Source organism: Acinonyx jubatus, chromosome B2 (assembly GCF_027475565.1).
Source record: "Acinonyx jubatus isolate Ajub_Pintada_27869175 chromosome B2, VMU_Ajub_asm_v1.0, whole genome shotgun sequence".
Taxonomy (NCBI): domain Eukaryota; kingdom Metazoa; phylum Chordata; class Mammalia; order Carnivora; family Felidae; genus Acinonyx; species Acinonyx jubatus.
Genome location: NC_069385.1, coordinates 31,897,326 through 31,921,139, shown reverse-complemented (window position 1 = coordinate 31,921,139; position 23,814 = coordinate 31,897,326). Strand labels below are relative to the sequence as shown.

The 23,814-nt window shown below is 40.4% G+C and overlaps 2 protein-coding genes across 5 annotated transcripts in view; both read right to left on the bottom strand.

The window, feature by feature from the left end:
• LOC106976873 (pantetheinase) overlaps positions 1-10,158 on the bottom strand; it is a 66,649-nt gene extending 56,491 nt beyond the window's left edge. Inside the window, exon 1 of one of the 3 annotated variants that reach the window (XM_027056869.2) lies at positions 10,001-10,158. The gene's annotated coding sequence lies outside the window, so the exon portion shown is untranslated. Of the gene's footprint in view, positions 1-2,843; positions 2,864-10,000 lie in introns of those variants that run through there. The other 2 variants (XM_053222232.1, XM_053222234.1) reach the window with 2 other exon arrangements.
• An 895-nt stretch (positions 10,159-11,053) lies between these two features.
• LOC106976871 (vascular non-inflammatory molecule 3) lies at positions 11,054-23,685 on the bottom strand. Of its 2 annotated transcripts, XM_015074346.3 has the most exons (8): positions 23,027-23,685; positions 21,056-21,149; positions 20,811-20,941; positions 16,472-16,664; positions 14,964-15,255; positions 13,794-14,167; positions 12,370-12,543; positions 11,054-11,698 (listed from the first exon to the last, which is right to left on the bottom strand). In XM_015074346.3, exons 1-8 carry the CDS (start codon positions 23,059-23,061, stop codon positions 11,570-11,572), a joined length of 1,422 nt encoding a protein of 473 aa, XP_014929832.1. In that variant the 5' UTR covers positions 23,062-23,685; the 3' UTR covers positions 11,054-11,569. The 2 variants fall into 2 exon arrangements, with proteins under 2 accessions (XP_014929832.1, XP_026912675.1); XM_027056874.2 differs by lacking the exon at positions 23,027-23,685 and having other exon boundaries at positions 21,056-21,388.
• Positions 23,686-23,814: the final 129 nt, after the last annotated feature.

Sequence of the window (23,814 nt, the reverse complement as noted above, 5' to 3'; positions counted from 1 at the left end):
CGCCAACACCTGTTGTTTCTTGGGTTGTTAAGTTTAGCCATTCTGACAGGTGTGAGGTGGTATCTCATCAGGGTGGTTTTGATTTGCATTTCCCTGATGATAAGTGGCATTGAGCATCTTTTTATGTGCCTGTTAGCCATCTGGATGTCTTCTTTGGAAAAGTGTCTATTCATGTCTTCTGCCCATTTCTTAATTGGACTATTTGGTTTTTGGCTATTGAGTTTGATAAGTCCTTTATAGATTTTGGATACAAACCCTTTATCGGATATGTCATTTGCAAATATCATCTCCCATTCCATAGGCTGCCTTTCAGTTTTGTTGATTGTCTCCTTCACTCTGCAGAGGCTTTTTATCTTGATGAAGTCCCAGTAGTTCATGTCTGCTTTTGTTTCCCTTTGTCTCTGGAGACGTGTCTAGTAAGAAGTTGCTATGGCCAAGGTCAAAGAGGTTGCTGCCTATGTTCTCCTCTAGGATTTTGATGGTTTCCTGTCTCACATTTAGGTCTTTCATCCATTTTAAACTTATTTTTGTGTGTAGTGTAAGAAAATGGCCCAGTTTCATTCTTCTGCATGTTGCTATCTAGTTTTCCCAACACCACTTGTTGAAGAGACTGTCATTCTTCCATTGGATATTCCTGTTTTGTCAAAGGTTAGTTGACCATATATCTGTGGGTCCATTTCTGGGTTTTGTATTCTGTTCCATTGATCTATGTGTCTGTTTTTGTGCCAGTACCATACTGTCTTGATGATTACAGCTTTGTTATATAGCTTGAAGTCCAGAATCATGATGCCTCCAACTTTGCTTTGTCTGGTTTTGGAATCAAATAAAGTTGGCCTCTTATAATGAGGTTGGAACAAAGGTTTTTCCTTCCATTTCTATTTTTTTGTAACAGTTTAAGAAAAATTAACTCTGGGGCACCTGGGTGGCGCAGTCGGTTAAGCGTCCGACTTCAGCCAGGTCACAATCTCGCAGTCCGTGAGTTCGAGCCCCACGTCGGGCTCTGGGCTGATGGCTCAGAGCCTGGAGCCTGTTTCTGATTCTGTGTCTCCCTCTCTCTCTGCCCCTCCCCCGTTCATGCTCTGTCTCTCTCTGTCCCAAAAATAAATAAACGTTGAAAAAAAAGAAAAATTAACTCTTCTTAAAATGTCTGGTAGAATTCTCCTAGGAAATCATCTGGCCTTGAACTTTTGTTTCTTGGGAGATTTTTGGTTACTCATTCACTTTCATTTCTGGTAATGGATCTGTTCAAACTTCCTAGTTCTTCCTGTTTGGGAAATTTGTATGTTTCTTGGAATTTATCCTTTTCTTCCAGATTGCTCAATTTGTTGGCACATAACTTTTCATAATATTTTCTTATAATTGTGTGTATTTCTGTGGTGTTGGTTGTGATCTCTCCTCTTTCATTCATGATTTTATTTATTTGGGTCCTTCCTCTTTTCTTTTTGATAGTCTGGCTAGGGGGTTATCAATTTTGTTAACTCTTTCAAAGAACCAATTCCTAGTTTTGCTGATTTGTTCTACTGGGCTTTTTGTTGTTGTTTTTGTTTCTATATCATTTATTTCCACTCTAATCATTATTAGTTCCTTTCTGCTGAGTTTCCTCAGCATTCCTTTTTGCTGTTCCTTTTCTAGCTCCTTTAGGTGTAAGGTTAAGCTGTGTATATGAGAATTTTTTGCTTCTTGAGGTAGGAATACTGGAATTTTTAATAATAGCAGTATGGTTTTAAGACAAGAGAAGGACTGAAGACCTAAATTGCAGGGACAAATACAGGCTCAAATATTGGCTGCCACTATCACAGATTCTCCACAATGCCAGACTAACCAGGAGCCAAAGAAAAAGCAGGTATCAAAGGACAAGGTAAGATCCCATGCTAGAGGTGTGGCCATCAGATACTGGAGCAAGGAATGTCCAAACAAATGCTCTCCAGTAGGGCCATGTCCTTCTGTCTCAGAAGGCATGTCCTTCTGTCTCTCTGCCCCTCCCCTGCATATGTTCTCTCTCTCTTTCTCTTAAAAATAAATTAACATTAAAAAAATAATAAATAATAAAAGCTTCCTTCTTTACATCCTTCTCAGTGCAAAAACACGGCCACTATTTGCTTTTGAATGGACCTCACCTTTCAGCCCACAGGCTGCTCGATTAACATGGACAGTTTTGACACAGGAATTTAGAGACAGTCTCCACCTTTTCAGGGGCTGCACTTAGCAAAGACCTCTGTGATATATCCTTGCCTCAAAGAACAATAATTTGATATGTGGATGATATTTTAAACTGCAGTCCCACCGGAGAAATGTCTGATAGTAATTCTATAACTTTGCTTAATGTATTGGCAGATGGGGGTATTGCATCATCCCTAAGAAGGCACAAATATCTAAACAGAAGGTATAATATCTGGGATATGAATTAACACCAGATCACTAGACACCGTTTACTGACAAGAAACAGGCTATATTAGATCTTGAGCCCCCAACTACAAAGAAGCAACTCCACACTTCCCTAGACATGGGAAGTTTTCGCCACCTATCGATTCCTGGATTTGGGCTCTTAACCACACCATTGTATGATTTAATGACTAAAGCCCAACAGACAGCCTTTCAAGCACTAAAAACTTGACAGCTGTCCACCCCAGCCTTGGCTTTACCAAATTTAGAAAAACCTTTTCCTTTATATGTAGCAGAAAAACAGGGACAAACTTGGGAGTTCTTATCAAGAAATTAGGAAATAAAATAAGAACAGTGGACTATTTTTCAGAGATATTTGAGAATGTAGTGCAAGGGCGGCCATCTTGTCTTCAAGCAGTGGCTACAACAGCTCACTAAGAGGAAGAAGCTTTGAAACTTACTGTGGGACAATCCTTGACAGTAATGACATCACATCAGGCCCAGAGAGTCCTAGAGACCAAAGACCACCAAAGAAACAGTGAAAATAACAGGAGACCAATATACTAAACATACAGGCTATGCTTTTAGATATTCTCAAAATAATACTTAAAACCTGTCAAACTTTAAACCCAGCTACCCTGATTCTTGGATGTGACCATCATGCCTCTATGCTAGAACATGACTGCTCAGAAATTATCAAACTTGTTTATTCTAGCAGACTAGATTGAAAAGACTCCCCTATTGAAAATGCAGACGATGGTTGGTTTACTGATGGCGGTAGCTTCCCGGATAAGGGAGAAAGAAATGCTAGATATGCTGTAGCGATCTTAACTAAGACCATTGAGGCAAAAGCCCTTCCAGTGAATAACTGCCCAAAAGACTGAATGAAGAGCATGTACCCATGCTCTTCAATCGGCCAAAGCCCTAAAAATTAATATTTATACTAACTCTAAATACACTTTCTTGGTGCTTCATGACCATGGGGCAGGTTGGAAGGAAAAGGGATTTTTATCAAATCATAATTCCCCAAACAAATATGGGCCTGAAATAATCATCCTTCTTGAGGCTGTACACCTGCCTAAGGAGGGAGCTATAATTCACCTAGAGGACATCAAAAGGGTATGAATTTAGAGTCTAAAAGAAACAATTTGGCAAACCATGCAAGTGAAGCAGGCAGCACAAAATGAACATATACCAGTCTTCATTCTAATACAATCCATAACTCCAGTCTATTCAGACCAAGAAATTCACATAGTCCAGGAATGAGGATATTTTAAAAAAAAAAAAAATACATGGGACTGGCTTACTAATAACAAGGGAAAAAAAATCTTCATATCCAAAAATAACCAGTGAAAAGTAGTACAGGGTTTACAGCAGGCTACTCATTTGGGCAAATATGCTTTAGAACATTTAATTAAAAATATATTTGATGATTGGGGCTCCTGGGTGGCTCAGTCGGTAAAGTACCGATCTTCAGCTCAGGTCATGATCTCGTTGTTCACGAGTTCAAGCCCTACATCAGGCTCTGTGCTGACAGCTCAGAGCCTTGAGCCTACTTCAGATTCTGTGCCTCACTCTCTCTCTCTGCCCCTCCCCCACTCACGTTCTCTCTCTCTCTCTCTCTCTCTCTCTCTCAAAAATAAATAACCATTAATATATATATATATATGTACATATATGTACATATATATATATATATGATGGAATAAATTTAACAACTACTATGAAATAGCTCTCTCAATCCTATATTGTTTGTGCAGGAGTAAATTTGGAAGGTGCAGTCTTTCAAACCAGTCTGAAGACTTGAACATATCCAGAAGAGGACTGGCAGCTTGATGTCACACAGATGCCTCCTTGCAAAGGCTGTAAGTTCCTACTAGTGTTTGTTGATACTTTCCCTGGACGAGTCAAGGCCTTTCCATGTAAAACTGAAAGAACCACAGAAGTGACCAAAGTCCTGTTGTGAGAAATTACTCCTAGACTTGGCCTTCCATGAGCCCTTCAAAGTGACAATGGCCCTTCTTTTACTGCACAAATAACTCAACAAATAGCATGAGCTTAAAAATTATATATTTTTTACACTCAGCCTGGCATCACAATTCTCTGGAAAGGTAGAGAAAGCTAATCATACTTCAGTTTTTGAATGTTTTTATTTTTATTTTTATTTTTATTTTTTGAGAGAGAAAGAGAGAGCATGAGCAGAGGTGGTGCAGAGTGAAAGAGGTTGAGAGAGAGAATCCCAAGCAGGCTCCATGCTGTCAGTGCAGAGCTGATAGGGAGCTCGATCTTGCAAACCTTGAGACATGACCGGAGCCGAAATCAAGAGTCAGATGCTCAACCAACAAAGCCCCTCAGGTGCCCCAAGCTAATCATACTTGAAAACAACACCTTACTAAACTTAGTCTGGAGATCCAAGAAAATTGGGTTACTTTCTTACCAATAGGACATCTCAGAATGAGGACTGCTCCAAAACAACTTATAGGACTAAGCTATTTTGAGTTATTATATGGAAAACCATTTTACAGTGGACCTGTTATTAGATACAGATTATAATACTTTATTAAATTACTCACTTGAAGCCAGGTTAATTCATAAATTACTTCATATACCGAATGTATGCTCCCCAAATCTAACTTAACTATAACTGAAAGCTTACCCCATGCAAGCCCTGGAGGCATGGTTTATTTAAAATATTGGAAGTCAAATATAGTGGAGGGCTTAAACCCCAAGTCCATATCAGGCCATATTATGTACTCCCACTGCAATAAAATTAAAGGGACACTCTTCCTGGACTCATATATCTAGAATAAAACCGGTAACTCCTTCATAGTAAACAATGAACAAACTAACGTGACTTCTTACTCTTATGGACCTGTAGAAGATGTCAAATGACGATGAAGGTTGTACAATTTCTTTTCATTCTCTGTGCACCCATTTTAATAGACAATTCCTTTCTACAATGGGAACAACATTATACTGGACTTCAGAATCAAATAGTTTGTTGGATATGTGGAGTTTTGCCCATGTCACGTATGTCTGGGTTACCCTGATGTGTTTCTCCTTTACAAGGCACTGCTTAGTACTGCTTATGCACTTATGTTTTAGATATAATACATAATCCTGGGGCGCCTGGGTTGCGCAGTTGGTTAAGCGTCTGACTTCAGCCAGGTCACAATCTCGCAGTCAGTGAGTTCGAGCCCCGCGTCAGGCTCTGGGCTGATGGCTCAGAGCCTGGAGCCTGTTTCCGATTCTGTGTCTCCCTCTCTCTCTGCCCCTCCCCCGTTCATGCTCTGTCTCTCTCTGTCCCAAAAATAAATAAACGTTGAAAAAAAAATTTAAAAAAAAAATAATACATAATCCTAACACTAGCATGTATCGTGATAATTCTATCATTAGACATAATGTTTCTTCTTGGCCCATGATCAGTATGACTTGGAACTTTCCAGGTCATAACCAGACTTTTTCATACCCTACTAAGGTTTTAATTGAATTCACAAGCCCACTAGTTAATGCCCATCAAGGAGTGCCTAGATTATAAAACTCTACTTATCAATTTACCCAGGACAATATATATACCAAATCTGGGATTAATATTTATGGCTCACACCCCTTCATTGGACAACTCAGTCAAAAGGCAATTTTACACTGGAAACAAAGAAACCATATATATGATACCTGGACAAACAGCACACGACGTTTGGGTTGGCTATCTCTAGAAATCTGTTCTCAAACCATTGTATTCCAGGCTACTGATTGGTTTGCTTCTGATTGGTTTGCTACTGATTGGACAGGGTAGCCCAGAATGGGATGGGTAGCTCCAAACGGGATCCAATGGTTATGTGGATCTAACCTATGGCCCTGGCTTCCTCCAGGATGGATAATAGGTCATCGCCCCTTGAGTCTTGCTTGGATTTATCGGTGTATTATCAAAACCATGACTAATCTTCCAAATTTAAAACAACAATGGACACGGTCAATACTTCACCGATATGATCACTTAATGTCCATCTTTGTTCCATCAATGGGACTAGAGAATGTCATTTGGCATATGGAAGCCCTTAATCAATAAACTGTAAAAGCACTAAATGACTCACAAAGCAGTATTTCCTTAATGCTGACATTAAGCAGATATGTAAAGCAGTTCTGCAAAATTAAATGACCTTACCTGCTTTAACAGCTGCACAAGTAGTTACATGTGCCATTATCAAAACGGAATGTAGTGTATATATTCCAGAATTTTTAAAAGATATACTCCAGATTATCACAAAAACATAACAAGATTGCTAAAGGTATGAATCCCCAAATTGGCACTTTACATCATCCTTCTCTCTCCCTTAATGATTGGTTAAACTCCTGGACAGAAGGAAAATTTCAGTCCAACTACCACAGGTCTCTTTATTAGGCTTCTTTTTCTCATAATAATATTGATCTTAATTTGTGGTCTCTTCCAGTGTCTCCCTGCCTGGTGCCTAAGCTCCTTCACTTCCATGACTTCAAGCTGACAGATGAAAGAGATTCATGTATGTTGTCTGTCTTGGATTTGACTGCCTCTGCCTTTCGTAACTCCTTTATATAAATTCCCCAACTGACCAATGTTGACCCATAGGTAGGGACATCTCTACATAGGAAAAGGTTACAGAAGACAAGACCTTCCACCTCAGCAATCTCAAAGATTTAAGGGTCAAAATTGTTGGGGGGGGGGGTGTGGAGAGTGGGGGTGGGAAGAGAATAATGAAGAGACCAAAGGCAAAAGAAATGCAAATAAAATTTCCTTACAACCTGCAGCCCATTGATAAATACTTGAGACTTGCAGAGTATGACATTCCTTAAGGAACTCACAAACTGCCTTAATGTTAATGCTTTGCTAGAGACGAAAAGCAACCTTAGCTTGACAATAACCAGACCTCCGGGATCCTAGAAGTTTTCTTTAACATACAGAAATCCCTGTGTGTTAAACTCCAAAATATATAATCAGCCACACCTCACAATCACAAGTGCAGCTCTTTCTGCCCCTGGGTCCTGTCCCTGGCTTTAATAAAAACACCTTTTTTGCACCAAAAATGTTTCAAGGTTTCTTTCTTGACTGTTGCGCTCAACGACCCGACAGCAGGGACTATGACTTCAAAGTACACTCCAAACATCGGGAATTATCCCACTTATAGTAATCATAACAGCCTTCCTGGTACCTGATATTCTTTCAAAACTTTTAAATGCATCAGCAAAGGAACCAAGGATGATTGACTTACAGGGTGCAAACCTAAACTCATAATCTGCAGATATCACAGAGGTAAAGAAAAAAGTCATGACCTGTGAATGCCACACAAAGAATCAACAAAAGCTTCAAGAACTTCAGAGCAGTGGCATTACTGCCTTAAATTTTGATCACATCTGAAAGTCTGATCAAAAGGAGGGGATTGTTAAAAAGAAAATCACAGACCCAAAATGGCATCACTTAGGTTAAGGCCCCAAGTCAAGTAGGATGAGGGAGCCTGGGGCAAGCTGAGGGCAAAGTACAGGCTAACAGAACCCCCTGCCATCACTAGGTGGGATATGAGTGATATTTCTCAGACACCCCCGGCTGCCCAAGAACAGGGGAAAGGAAAGAAAGCAAATGGTTGACTGATAGAGATCACGGTCATGCAGGACAGGAGTCTCCTTCGGTTTACAGATAACTTAGTAAACTGCAAGAAAAAGGCAATCTTATCCATAGCTTAATCTCCAGAAACCTATAGACTCTGTTTCCTGGAGCCCTACTATCACCCTCATCAAGATGGAAGGGGGTTTAAGTACTTGCGAAGATGATGTGGGAAACAAAGGCAAATGAAAAAGTAAATCCCCTTACTGCCTACAGCCCATCAACAAGTCCTTGAAACAGGCAGAGTGACCTCCCTCCAGGAGCTCAGCTGCCTGAAAGGTCCTGAAAACCTTGCTTCCAAAATACCTTAGAGACTTACTCTACCCCTGACCCCCTCCCAACCTGATGGTATATAATCAGTTACCCGTCACAACCCCATTGCACCTCTTTCTGCCCACGGGCCCTGTCCCTGTGCTTTCATAAAATCACCTTTTTGCACCAAAGATGTCTTCAAGAATTCTTCCTTGGCCATTGGCTCTGGACCAACCCATCATCACCCCAAAACCCCATCAAGTAAACCAAGACTTACTACCTAACCCACTACTGCAATTGCAACACCCCAAATGTTACCCCATGTAACCTGTAACCAGTCAACATCAAATTTCCTGGTCAATTCTAGACCAGGATTGGAGTAGTAAGTAGTACTTACTATTCCATTTAGAAAGGCAACTTGGCCTAAACAATGCATTCCTTGCTAATAAATTCCTTTCTTCTCCTTCTCCTTCTTCTTCTTTTTTATTTATTTTATTTTATTTTATTTTATTTTATTTTATTTTATTTTATTTTATTTCATTTTATTTCACTTTATTTTTCTACTTATTTATTTTTATGCCCTTTCTCTGCCTTTAAATACCTTTTTCTTGTTTAGCTCCAGGGAGCTCCCCTCCACTTGCAATGGGATGCTGCCTGCCTGACTCATGAATCATTTCCAAAGACAATTAGATCTTCAAATTTACTCGGTTGAATTTTGTTTTTTAACACGAGTAATCCAGTGAGTAAAATGTTTCTGAGTTCTAGTGAGCCACTAGGGCAAATTAACCAAACCGAAGGAGGGGGTCCTTGGACCCTCCTTTGTATAACCAGTCGGTCAGAAGCACAGGTGACAATCTGGGCTTGACGTCTAAAGTGGGGAGAGGGCAGTTTTGTGGGGCTAAGCCCTTCAACTGTGGGACCCAGCACTGTCTCTAGGTATATAGTATCAGAATTGAGTTGAATTGTAGGACCTCCAGCTGGTGTCAGACAATTGCTTAATGGTGTGGGACCCTCCTCCCCCACCTCAGAATTGGGTGTCAGAATTGTAGGTGGTGATCAGAAGTGGGATCGGAGTCAGAGTTATAGTATGTTATGTATGATAAAAGATAAGAAATCTGCCTCCGTGTTGCTACTAAATATATATGCCTAGATATTAATATTGTTAAAAAGAAGACAGCAGTTCCAAAATGGAGTCACTTATTCTAAACCCCACCAAGACTTAATACCTAACCTAACTGGCAGCTTCAACTTCTCCCAGAAATGTGAACTTTAACCAGACAACCTGAAATTTCCTGGGCTGTACTAGAACTTAATCCTTAAGCTCCCCGTAGGAGAGCCACCTTGAATAAAATAATGCATTGTTTGATAATAATTTTTCTTTTTCCACTCTCTCTCTGCCTTTAAAAACCTTCCTTTTTCTAAACCTCAATGGAGTTTGTTTTTGTTTTTTTCCCCCCTAGATGAAATGCTGCTGGACTCATAAATCACTGAATGAAGCCAATTTGGTCTTTAAATTTACTCAGTTGAATTCTTGTTATTTAATACTTACTGACTAGAACACTTTCAGCTTTCTACAGACGTGAATCTGATTGGTACAGTTATTTACATTGTAAGAATGTATATATTTTTGCCACAGAACTTAATAAAACATTTATTTTTTAACTATCAGTCCTAACCATTGTTCTGTGGCTAAACTGGCTCCCATAAAAAGAAAAAAATATTTTTGCTCACCTGTAGATTATACTCTGCTGACTCAGGAATACTAGCTGAAGCCAAAAGAAGGATTTCACTCTCCAAAGAAAGAATTTAGACGAGGAAGTCGCTGCTCTGAGGAGTGAGTCTATCAGAGCTCCTCATTTATAAGTCATGGTAAATAAAGTGGGGGGGGGGAGATAAGAGAGAGACTAAAGAGGTCAAAGAAATAAAAAACATGTGGTATTAAAAGATAAGGATCAAAACAACTTCCAGAGAGACAGCTTGTTTGTTGAGTCATCGTGAGTAGGAGTGGAGAAACTCACAGGATCTGGTGATTCTGTGGTCTCCTCATGCTAGAGAAAGGGGGCAGAGGTCGCTTACGTAACATGCATGGGGTGAAGGGTGGTGAAGAGGCTGGGGCCACCAGGTACTAATGCTGTCACCAGACAAATGTCTAGGAAAGAGAGGGAAGAATTCTAGAAAAAGCCCACACAAGACCATCAGGACAGAAGATGCCCATGTCCCGCATGGAAGATTCCGGGGCACTGGTACAATCTTGGGATCTGAATGGCATAGCACCTGGAGAGGAAATCCAGACATGATGGGAGCAGAGATCAAGGGGATCGTCTGCTGCTCAGAACATCTCCAGCCTCCTGGAACTGGGTTGAACTAAATGGAATGGAAATAAGCATCTGGGAGAAGCCTGTGTGAAAAAGATGTCCCCAGCCCAGAGTGATCCCCAGCCACTCCCGCATGAACCAGAAAGCTCCCTGATCTCCTGTGTGTCTCTTCCCAGTGTTAATCAGTGACCATCTGGAAAAAAAAGAGCTCAGCGGTAACAGGGCTGAGAGACCAATGGTAACTGGGGGAAAGGTGACAGGTTGGCCCTTTCTAAGGAAGCTCCCAGTGTAACACAGACTGCAACAAATCTGAGGATCCAGGGGGCTTAATCAGGATTGGATAAATTTTAGGATAGAATATTTCCAGAAGGAAACAGAGTGTGGTCTGAAGGAGATCATTTTTTCTTTTTTATTTCTGTCCTAAGGATCTGATTTCCATACAATTAGAACTTAAGAGTATAATAAACAGATAATAGAAGAATTTTAATCAGTTAACAAGTTACTCAAAATTTTTTGAAAAGTTACTCATAATTACTTTAGGAGATGCCCTTGTTTTTTTACTTCCTATATCGTAATCAACGAGGATCAAAAGCCCTCTGCATACTTAAGGTGCCCCCTGTGTATTTACAAATGATAGACAAACATTCACATATATCAGAGTAGTTAACACAAAAGGAGTTTTCTAAGTCCCCCTCCATTTAACTGCATGTTCTGCTACACACACATATACTCACATATACTTACATTGCACCTACACGGATCCTACATGCAGCTCCCATAAATGAGTTGGTGCTATATATCAAATACGGAAAACGTAAAACATATAAAACCCATCCACTGCTTTTCACGTTTTAAAAAAGTTTGTTGTTCCGGCCAATTTGTGACATCTCTTCTACACAGACATGAAGCTTTTTTTTTTTTTTTTTTTTTTCCCCTCTCCCTTTCTTTGTCAGGGTAATCCTGAAAGTGTGCCAGTGGAAAGGGATCATTCTAATCTCCGGGGTCCTTGCCCCAAGCGCGGAGGGTCTTTGTCAAACACTCTTCCGTACAGGGCCAAAACTAAGACAGGCAGAGGGGTTCTGCTTCGGCTCCTCAGACGTCCGTCTCTCAAGACCTGATCAAAGAGAGCAAAGGATTTAACTCCAATGCAGAGCTTTGGTTTCCAGCCCAGAGGCCTTCTCTGACAGCATCATTCTAAAATAGTAACAGACAGGCACACGGGATTTGGTGTCAGAAGACCCATGTGTCAGATCTAAAGGTCGAAGGGTAGAGAGATTTGGGTGAAAGTGCAGCAAAAAAACTACCGCACAGGTGGTTAAAAAAGATGACGTATAAAAAAAATTCTTTTAACTCATGAAGCACCGCCATTATTACTCTCATTATTGCTATCATTATAACAACTTCTCAAAATAACATACCCATGAAATAAGCTGTAGGTGCATTGTTTAATGTGTTTAACTTGGGCCTTCACACCATTAAAAAAAAAAATTTATTTATTTATGCAAATAAAGAGAACATTAGCTGCGGTCATCCATAACCCTACTGTTGCCTTGGATATCAGCATCGCATTCATGTAGAAAAAGTGAACCCCAAATTCTCTGTCACAGCCTAAAGACATCTAGAACCACAATTTCTCTTCCATATTAAAGCTTCCCGTGTCTTTAAAGCTCTGCCTGTATAATGTAAACCACAGCACTGCAACGCTGTGTCATAATCTCAAAGATTTCCATGGTGCTAGTCTACCCCATCTGTTCAAAGAAATTGATCATCCTGAATTCCTCCTACCTCATAATGCCTTTCAGGAGCAAGCTGACTTCCACTGAGAATGATCTGTGGGAAAACATAACGTGTTGCAAATGTGCCGCTGAGGGAGAATTCTTCCAACTTGGTGAAAGCTGACCCCACGGGCTCCCCACAAGTTCTCAGGTCACTGATTTGACACTTCAGTAATGTGCATATCTGTGTAGGCAAAGGAGAGAGAAGTAGTCAGAGATCTTGGAAATAGTTTCTCCATGAAAGACGCAATCTCAAGGAATAGAGGAAGATTTGTTAAGTCGCATCTGTCAGGGAGGAAGAATTTCCTGTCCCCGTCAAGGTCCTTCTGGCCAGACTAAGAATTGAAAGGACACGAGACAGATTAACAGGAGAACGTCAAATTGAATTTTGTACATTTGGGAACCCACACAGACATGGCAATTCCCAAGACAGGCAAAATGAGGTGCGCATATCGTTCTGGAATAAGGAGGAGGGCATAGGGGTCTGGGACTTGAAAGGGAAGGAATGCAATTTACAGTAAGATGAGAAAGAATAAACATTGGGTACACAAATATTTGCCGGGCCTCTTAGAAACGCTGGAATGTGGAGGCCTTTGATCCAACAGGCCTTGTGAGGCTCCTCCCTGTTTGCCACACCTGGTTCCTGTCCTCACATCCTTACTTATACTGATAGCTCTCTTTCTGAAGCAGATCCTCTACCTAAATTCTTGTAGGCAGTTGTGGGGGAGGTAAAGAGCTTTTTCTGAATCTTCTGGCTTTTAATTGCTTTTTTAATTCACAATAATCTTCATGCCCAAATGGCTCCTCTTGGGATGGCCTGCCTTTATCCCCTACACCTCTTAAGCAGTCTTTTCAAACTGGAGGTCAGAGGCTATTAGTGAATCTGAAAATCAGTTCAATAGGTCAGGACTAACTCCCTCCCTCTCTCTCTCTCTCTCTCTCTGTCTCTTTTAAATAAAGTGAAATGCAATAAATTGGATTTTAAAAGTCAGACTGCTATTGCTCATAATTATGGCTACTTCTAATTCTAATTGAAGTAATAAATAAAATATTTGTTTCAATTACCATCACGCATCTTGACCGCACAGCATCGTAACATGAAACGGACTTCTGATTCTGGACTCCTGTTGAAGACAGTTCGAAAAGCACTGTTCTAAAGTAACCTGACACAAAACGAGAAGGCATGGAGGTTGCATCCTTTCAACTTGAATCCAGCTGGCTGAGAGCTCATCAACTCGCTTTATGTTTTACCTTGCAGCCAAGAGAAGACATTCTGTTCTTGCTAAGACTAAACAAAGTGTGCTGGGGGAAAACTTCAGTGATGACTGTAACGGGCTACCAAGTAACTGAATCCAGCACGATTTTTAAAGAAATGCAGCGATGATCCAGAAGAAAAACTAATAATCCATTCTAACTTACGTCACTATTGTGTACCTGTAGGTAATATTGACCTTCTACCGTGTGCAGTCCATCAAAAGCACCTAGTGCGTAAACCTCATCTGTTCGTTTCTCCGACATCTTGTAAGTTAAGTGGCAGCACAGGTCTTTCTGGCAAACTGTGTAATTTCCTGTGTTTCTCTTAAGCTCAATGAAGGTGAGCTCATCAAAATAAATCATCCCTGGAAAATTTGACTGTTCAGACAAGAATGGCTTGACACTTCTGGCATAAGCACTCCAGTCAACAGCTGCAGGATAGGTGGGTTCACTTCGCGGCCGGGACTTCAGTTTGGACAGCATCAGCTGGCCACTCTCTGTTTCCATGTCATAGTGATACACTTTGACCGCCTCCGGTGCGTAGATTCCACTCCCTATGGCGACACAAGGCAACGCAAATATTGGTTCCAAATTTTGCATGGTTACAAACTCATAAAATCATCCCCCAGAGAAATTTGATATGGCTTTATGAAAGCATAAGCACTTTCAGGACAGTTAAGGAGATGGCTTGTTAGCCTGGCATAGTTCCCATTTGCCTCTGTGTCCTCCATTAGGTTCTGCTTGCACTGAAATTATCAATTGACTTGGGTCAATTGACTTTCTTACTTAAACTACCTCTTTTTTAACCAACTTAACAAACAACTAGAAAATTCCCCAACACGAAGAATAATTTTAGCTCTCTGCTGACCTAATTTATTTGTGTTTAAGTTTCTTCATCTGGATCAATGAATAACCCAAGCAGTCAAGAGGGGAGCTTGTATTACCTCGAACATGGATGCAATGAAGGATAAACTCTGGTTAAGTCTAAAATCATTTTATCACCTCAACCACAAAGATTTATTTCACTATTACTGATGGATGCAGGCAGCAAAGTTCTTTAGATCTGGCTTTGTTTTTCTTTTTTTGCTTGTTTTTGTTTGTTTGTTCATGTGACTTGACTTCTCTTTAACTCCAATGTTCCCTCATGTGAAATTGAGATAATAGCGTTTACCTCCTTCCGTACTCATAGGGATAATGGTCCTTAAAACATATTGGCACTGAAAGCCAGGCTATTATTAATTTTGTGACATTAGAATTAATAAAGGAATTATTAAAGACGTGTGGCTTGGAAATCAATGAAGACTGTCTAAGGCTATCATGGCCAGTCGGTGCAGGACACGTGTGAGTTACCTGTCATGTGCATGCTGGTGTTGTGGGTATTCGCAGCAAGCAAGTTGACTCTCATGGCTCTGGCCCACGCAGAGTGGAAGGGAACAGCCGACAGAAGGGGTAGCGTGTTGTACCACGCCACCGGGTAGAGGACGCTGTCCACTTGAAACTCATCCACCACCACCACAGCTGGGGTGTGAGAAAAAATGTCAAAGCAAGTGAAAATGCCAAACTTCCCAAAAGGAGTCTCAAAAGTCACAGATTCTGAATCCTTGGGGAAATCAAATTGAATTTCAGGCGCAAAAAGATTGTACTGTTAACAAAAAGCAAAGAAGGGGGAAATTCATGAGAAAACTACCAAGGAGAGGTGTTTCATACCCATCAAAATTTTTTCCCAGCCATGTTGACATGCATATTTAAAACTATTGCACATAAATTTGCAGAAATCACACCCAGTATACCACTGTCTAGGAGTTTTATTACGACGGTGCTGGTCAGAAAACTCCACCTTTCCACAACTAACGAACGAAATCATATGTAAAAACGATATTTGAAAGGTGACTATTTCTCTTAACATCACAGGTTGAAAATCTGAATCTTATAAACTTCAGATTTTTTGTCACTGTATTCTTTAAATACCAACAACACTGCCAGTGTGAATCCTAGCACGTAGTAATAAAATTAACTTTGTCATATCTCCCTTTGATACTGCTGGGTTTATAGAAGTGAAGTACATTTAAAGTAAAGTTAGGCAAGGTAATAGCTCACACTTGTTAATCAGTGAGCCATTGGTAATTTTTTTCCAGCTTGATTATTACTCCCCAACTCCACTTTGCCCCGGGTCAAGAGTACTTGCTCAGATACTATGTACCATGAGGCTTGATGCGTACATATGTGTGCTCTGGCAATACCCCCTCCCTTTCAGTGAGGGTCACTTGCTCCTCTACCCTACACGCAGGTGGAAGCTTGTCCTTCATCCCGCAGGGATCGGCTCAAGGAAGGCACGTAGCCTAACTGGCATCAAGGGGTGATGACGAGGTCTACAAGGCAGGACAAAAATACACTCTTCCTCTGGATTTTGCTCCTACAGAATGTGAGCTTTATGTTGAGCACCATGGGGTCTCTAAAAGCACAGCTCGAGTAAAAGCTGTAACACAGGTTAAGAGAGCTAGAGGAATGGCTGACGTCTTTTGAGCCTCTGAGGGACAGACTACATCTGATAAAGCTTAGTCATGCTATGAGTGTCAATGAATTGAGCCAAAACACTAACTAGGGTATAACAACATTTCTCCTTCTTTCTCAGAGACTATTAACATCTTTGTGAGACTATGATCACATTCAATATTCTGCCAAATTCTGCTTTATGCTTAATTCAAACTCAGAACCCTTATGTGAGACCAGAGTAAATGAAACCCCCTTTTCAACTAAAGCGTAATAATCAAGAGACACATTCATAACAGTTCTTTCGGCCATGTTCAACAAATGAATGTACATATATACCACAAACAAACACAAGAAGATATTCTTACCTTATGGTAGCGTGCCACCAGCCTACCCTCAGAATCAAACACCACATCAGTGTTGTACTGGTAACGGCCATCGGGGGGACACTGAGGGTCACTGGCATTGCATGGCTTCTTGTCCCCAATATTTGCCACAACGTAGATAGAGTTGTGCTTGGCCAGGCAGCTGAGTCTTTCTTGCACTGGGGTGTGGCCAAACCTGATTTAATAGATATGGCCTTAAACTTACTGTACTTGAGTGATTTCTAATCTTCCAGAACATACTTTATTTGCCTGTTACTTAGAACACAAGCTCTAGGTTAAGAATCAAATCAGAAAAGATCTAAAATTCCACATGCAATATAGTCTTCATATTTATGAAAGCTAACCTAGTTTACCTTGCTTATTTTTTATTGAAGTATAGTTGACACATTGTTACATTAGTTCTAGGCGTACAGCCTAATGATTCGACAGTCCTCGACGTCGTGCTATGCTCACTACCAGTGTAGCTATCATTTGTCACCACACAACACTATGACAATACCATGGACTACATTTGCTATACTGTGCCTTTTAGTCCATGACTAATTCATTCCATAATGGGAATCCCGGATCTCCCACTCCCCTTTGCCCATCTTGCCCATCCCCCCGCCTCCCCTGAAGGCTAACCTATTTTAATGTGCCAGACTCTCAGTTGCAGTGTGAGACTGAAACACTGGAAAGATGGTGGAGGAAGAGGAGAAAGAAGAGAAGGAAAGCTTTCTCTTATAAAGTGCTTCTAGGCAGGCAAATGAAGGGCTTAAAATTTAACACACTCTTTCAGTGGGGAGGAGCTTTTCTATAATTCTAGCCATACTCTTACTAGGAAGCAGTAAATAGTTGTTCCTATGTCAATCGTCTTCTATAGAGAACAAATGCATCATTATGTACTTGAAATATTTCAGGAAGGAAGGGAGGGAAGGAGGGAGGAAGGGAGGGAGGAAGGAAGGAAGGGAGGGAGGGAGGAGAAAGAAAAGAAAGGAAGAAAGAAAGAAAAGGAAAAAGGAGAGAGAGAAAAAGAAAGAGAGAGAAAGAAAGAAAGAAAGAAAGAAAGAAAGAAAGAAAGAAAGAAAGGAGGGAGAGAGGGAGAGAGGGAGGGAGGGAGGGAGGGAGGGAGGAAAGAAGGAAGGGACTTCACTGTGTTGCTTCAGTTTCCTTATCTGTCAGTACAACATAATTACTTCCTGCCTGCCTGCGAGGGTGTTCATGGGAAACCCTGAGATAAATACAGACTACGAAATTGCTTCTCAAAGTATTGCCAAATCCATCTACATTCGGGACATTAACCAAGAAATAAGAAGAGATTGAGGTGACAAAATAGGTGGAATGGTAGGTGGCTTCAAATATCTGAAAGGCTCTAATCTGAAGGAGGTGAGTCATATATATCCAATGATAATATATAAAGTAATAAAGGCAGTACAAAGACTAACGTTATAGAGAGACAGATATGCAGAAAAGAAAAAAAAAATTTGCAACCAGAACATTCTGTCAAAGGAGTGGATTCCCTGGTCACTGGTGATTTCAAATACAATATGGTGCATCCAGGTGCTCCAAGACTACCAGTTATCAGGGCTCAGATGGAAATGGCTGGGTTTGATTTCCTGCCATGTTAATTACCAATATGAGACTGTAAGCCTCCTTTTTTCCCTGATATGAAAAATGGAAATAGTTATACCTGTCACATAAAGTGAACGAGACAATATGTCTAGTGTACCAGGTACAATTCCTGGAACCACGTGGATGCTCCATAAAGAAATAATGGCCATTATGGACTTTGTAACTACAGGGGGACAACCCAGGAAACTTATGGATTTACTGCTTCTGGAAGCCGTTTGGGTTCTCTCCATCATCTCTCAGCCTCTCTACAGTTGATGTGGACCTAATCTTTGAAGAGAAAGGGCAAATTTATGACAGTGATTGATTTATGATTTATGATTTATGACTACTGTTTCAGATCATTTCTTTTCATTTTTTTTTTTGCCCTCAGGAAAAACAGGGCAACATTGTTAACATTGATATTCTTTAAAACTTTCAGTGAAACTATCACCTATTTTCTTTTTTCTTTCTTTCTTTCTCTCTTTCTTTTATTTCTTTCTTTCTGTTTCTTTCTCTCTCTCTCTCTCTCTCTCTCCTTCTCTCTTTCTCTCTTTCTCTCTTTCTCTCTTTCTCTCTTTCTCTCTTTCTCTCTTTCTCTCTTTCTCTCTTTCTCTCTTTCTCTCTTTCTTTCTTTCTTTCTTTCTTTCTTTCTTTCTTTCTTTCTTTCTTCCTGCTAAATAATTAGGGCATTTTAATATCTTCTATTACTCCTCATGGGTAATGCTCAAGGAAGCATGGGACAGGTCAGTATTGTAAATGATGGTATTTAAATACACAAGGATAACTAGGTGGCCCTCTATTATCCCCTTTAAGTATAAATATTACTAGGGAAGAAATGGTGGCTTTTTTTAAAACCAATATTACCGTCTTATTAAATATCGGATTTCTGTTTTGTAAGTCAGGCTGAAAGTTTACCATTTGAGTAAATGTCTGCAACCCTCAATAATGTTGAAGTTTCATCAGTCATCTACCTTCCCAACTTAAAATAATTCATCTGAGATTAATTATCAGGATTCAGGACCTCTTTCCCCTAGGAAAGTCAGTATTATCAGCCCAGGCAAATAAAGTGAATTTTAGAATCAGCCTCTTGGATTATTGCAGATAATGAGTCCTTCCTGCTCTGGGGAAAAAAAAACGAAACGTCATGATCAAGTAAACATTGAGTTACAGTTAACACGGTTACTGTAAACATAGACGATGCAACACGTAGATTATTTTTTCCAAGGTGAAACTCCTGGGCGAAACTGACCCACACAGTAGAACTCCTATGTTGCAACGTTGGACTTGACTCCCCCAGTCAATTTCAAATGTTAAAACTATTGAAGACATTCTTTTTCTTGTACAATAGATATAGTTCAGAACAGATGCCTGCAAGTTTAAAATTAGCAAATTAAATTTTTTTAATGCATAGTTTTGCCTTTTAAAGGAGTTACATATAAACTATTTTAAAAAGTAAATACACCTAAAATAATTTCATAAATCTGTCTTATGTTTTATACAGATGTTCCCTAAGAAAGTTATGCTTAAACGAAGTGCCTGGGTGGCTCAGTTGGTTGAGTGTCCGACTTCAGCTCAGGTCACGATCTTGCAGTTTGTGAGGTCAAGCCCCGCATCAGGCTCTGTGCTGATGGCTCGGAGCCTGGAGCCTGCTTTGGATTCTGTGTCTCCCTCTCTCTCTGCCCCACCCCCCTCATGCTCTGTCTCTCTGTCTCTCAAAAATAAAATAAACATTGAAAAGTTATGCTTAAACTATAGCTATTAATAATTGCTTAAATTTCTCAAAGACAAGAAAACAAAGTTCAGATCCAATTATCCTTTATTTTTATTTTTTTAATCGTTATTTATTTTTGAGAGAGAGAGAGAGACAGAGTGTGAGTGGGGGAGGAACAGAGAGAGGGAGACAGAATCCGAAGCAGGTTCTAGGCTCTGAGCTGTCAGCACAGAGCCCGATGTGGAGCTCGAACTCACAAACCGTGAGATCATGACCTGAGCCGAAGCAGGACGCTTAACCGACTGAGCCACCCAGGCGCCTCCAGATCCAATTATTTTTGTGGGGAAAAAAAAAAAAAAGGAATCGTGACAGCTAACGTTGGAGGCAGCACAACTGTGTTTAGATTCTACGTGTATCACTTCAGCTGAAACTCTTGTCTACTCTGTAAAGGAAGTAGGACAGGAAATTTTATTATCTCTGTTTCGTGGATAAAGAAACGGAGATGAGAAGTATTTAGGTGATCTGCTGCCCATCACACAGCTAGGAGGTGGTATTGTCTTGGAAATGATGTTTCCTTTTTCAAGTCCTGTGCAGTTTCCACCTGCCATACTCATCACACGGCAAATGGGAGTGATATCAGAGCTCTTTGGAAACATACGTTCATTTATCTTTTTACCATTCCTGCAAAGGAGGCAGGTATTCATGGGTGAGCTTACTTTATTTGGGGACAGAAGTCCTAGCTAGTACAACTTTTTCACTTTGTTGAAACCCCATGGAGTGTATTTATTATAAAAACTATGTACACACAGGCCATTCATTAAAGAAAGCCACAATAAATAACCAACCAAGAATCATCATCTCAAGCCATGCCAGACGGCACACAGTATGAAGAGGCTTGTGGGTCCAGAGCCATAAATTGATTGCCAGAAAAGAGAACGAGTCAAGTTTAATGGATTTGGTATTTGTATTTTTGCAATATCACAATTTTTTTGTTCAAAAATCAAAGGGTAATGACATTACCTCTGGGGATCTGTACATGGAATCCAGTTCACCTCTGGGTCTGGGATATCTTCCAGATAGGGGTAAATGGTCTCTCTTGTGAAAACCCAGCCATAAATTCCATCTTCTGGGGTAACAATGATATGTGCGCCCTGCTCAAAACAAGTACGAGCAAAACAGTCTTTCACAAATTCCAAATACCCACGCTCTTTCCAAGTTTCAAATTTCCTCTGCAATATCCCAGCCAGCATAAGAAAGGACAATACCTGCCGGGCTGCCAGTTTAACTGCGTTCTCCAAAACATCTATGTTCTTGTTCATCAGGAGCAAAGCTTCTTCTTTGGAAACTGGTGTCTCTGTTCTGTTTGGTAATATGACAGCGTGTTCATACACTGCAGCAATGAAAGTGTCCAATGCACCCACACATAGGACACAGATGGCAAATAGCGCCACATATTTTGGAAAATATGATGTAATCATAGCTAGAAGTTGGTGATCTTCGATAAACTCAGATTCTCATATTTGGTATCACTGGAGAAAGTTTTAGGGTAAAACCCGGCTCGCTTCCGGGTATTTATATTTTCACAGAAATAACATTACACAACACATTAAGAAAGAATGTTGCGCAAGAAAACTGACAGCCAGAAGTACAAAATCACATTGACTCAAGTGTGCAATGTTCTTGTTGACAGTGGTTCAGAGGTTTATTCAACTCTAGAAGTGAAATTAGTGAGTGAATCAGATGAGTTCAAGCCAATCCCCAAACCACTGGCTGTTGAACTCCTTTTTTAAAGTTTATTTATTAATTCTGGGATACAGAGAGCACATGCATGAGTGGTGGAAGGGAGAGAGAGAGAGAGAGAGAGAGAGAGAGAGAGAGAGAGAGAGAGTCAGCACAGAGCCCAATGCAGGGCTCGAGCTCATGAGCCGTGAGATCGTGACCTGAGTAGAAGTCTGATGCTTGGCCAACTGAGCTGCCCAGGCACCCCGTTGAACTCTTTTTTTAAATAAAATATATTTTCCTGGTAGCTCAATGGTTCCATTAATAAGGCCAATACTCAACTCTTCTAGAAGGCACCCAGCATAACAACAATGTGCTAAGAACTTATACGTGTGGCTGTAGCAGAAACAGAACAGAGCGTAAGACAAGCTCCAGTTTCAACAGAGCTCATAAAATGCCAAAGGAGAATAGATATACCTGCTTATGATTGGGTTCATAACCAGTGGCCCTCAATTTTTGCATTATAAAAGGATTTCAGCAGGAACCACAGTTGCTGGTTTCCCTCCGAAAGACTGTAAAATAGTCTGAAATGTAGGAAGTTTCTCTGACCACTTTGCAAAACACAGATTATAACGTGGTCAATAAGTTAATGAGTGCCCACTGAGTTGAGTCTCTGGGCGTCTCCAGAATCTGGCTACTGCTGTAGAGCTCATGTGCTGAAAACCAAGAAGTTAGGCTTCAGATCATACAATTTCTTCATCTTTATAGAATTGGCCCATTTAAAACACAATTTTTTAATGTTTATTTATTTTTGAGAGAGACAGAGTGTGAGTGGGGGAGGGTCAGAGAGAGAAGAAGACACATATTCGAAGCAGGCTCCCGAATCTGAGCTGTCAGCACAGAGCCCGACACAGGGCTTGAACTCATGAACCGCGAGATCATGACCTGAGCTGAAGTCAGACGCCCGACTGACCGAGGCACCCAGGCGCCCCAAATCTGCCCATTTTTTTTAAGTGAAGTCCTCTTCCCTAAATACTTGTACTATTACATCATCCAAAATCTCATTTTCAGGAAATGATTTCCTTGTGCCTCTAAAGAGCTGAACATCTTTAAAATATTAGATATAGGTGTCATCCATTTAACTGGACTCTCAGACATTTTCCTCTCCCTTTGCTCCCACATCTAATTCATTGTAAAGTTTCTGTTAAACATCTCTTCCTGTCCTGGGGCACCTGAGTGGCCCAGTCAATTGAGAATCCAACTTCGGCTCAGGTCATAATCCTGTGGTTTGTGGATTGGAGCCCTGCGTTGGGCCCTGTGCTGACAGCTCAGAGCCTGGAGCTTGCTTCAGATTCTGTGTCTCCCTCTCTCTCTGCCCGCCCCTCCCACACTCATGCTCTCTCTCTCTCAAATATAAACATTAAATAAATAAATAAATAAATAAATAAATAAAATATCTCTTCCTGTCCTGATTGTTTATGCTAAAGCAGGTTCTGCTTTTTAATTGATCTTCCTACCTCCCACAATGGCCAAAGTTGTTCATTCGACACATAGCCACCAGATGAATTGTCTCCGAAATCCAGCTCCTGTTATGTCACTTAAATTCCATTATTTAAAGCGTGATTTTCCATTATTTAAAACGTTAACTCTCCAAACGTGATCCATGCTCCGTGAGGGGAAAGCAGGTTGATTTTGCAAGATATACAGATAAATACTTTTAATAGTGACAGATTAACTATCATGCTTATTAGATAATTTAAGACTCATAAACCCATGGATAGTAGAGTTTAGGATGAGGTGACACAAAAGATGTCCATCCGTCTTAAAAGATTACCAAGTAAGTAAAATGGTATATGGTTAATACAAAAATCATAAAGATAATGGCATAATGACATGATTTCCTGAAATTTGGGAAAAGCTGACATTGTTCAAGTTCTCCTACAACCTGGATTTATCTCTATGGCTGCCTTTATGAAGACTTTATTCAGTGAAGTTGAATCATTCCCTGATCTCTGAACACGTCATGCACTATTCCACCTAGATGAGTCTCTGCCCAATTCTCCCTGAAATGTCCTGGCTCGCTGTCTAAGCTCTAACTCCGTGTACAGTTCTCCCAAACCTACCCCTAGTCCTCAGCAATATTTCTGAGCCATCAGAGCACATTTTTCTTGTCCTGGTGAATGCCACTCACCGCTTGCTGTTGTCTTGACCTTCAATTTAAATCCGATTCCGATATTGCGTTCTGTATATGTATGTCTTGTCTTCTTAAAAGATATTCAAAAAGAATCTTGTTGTATCTTTCCAG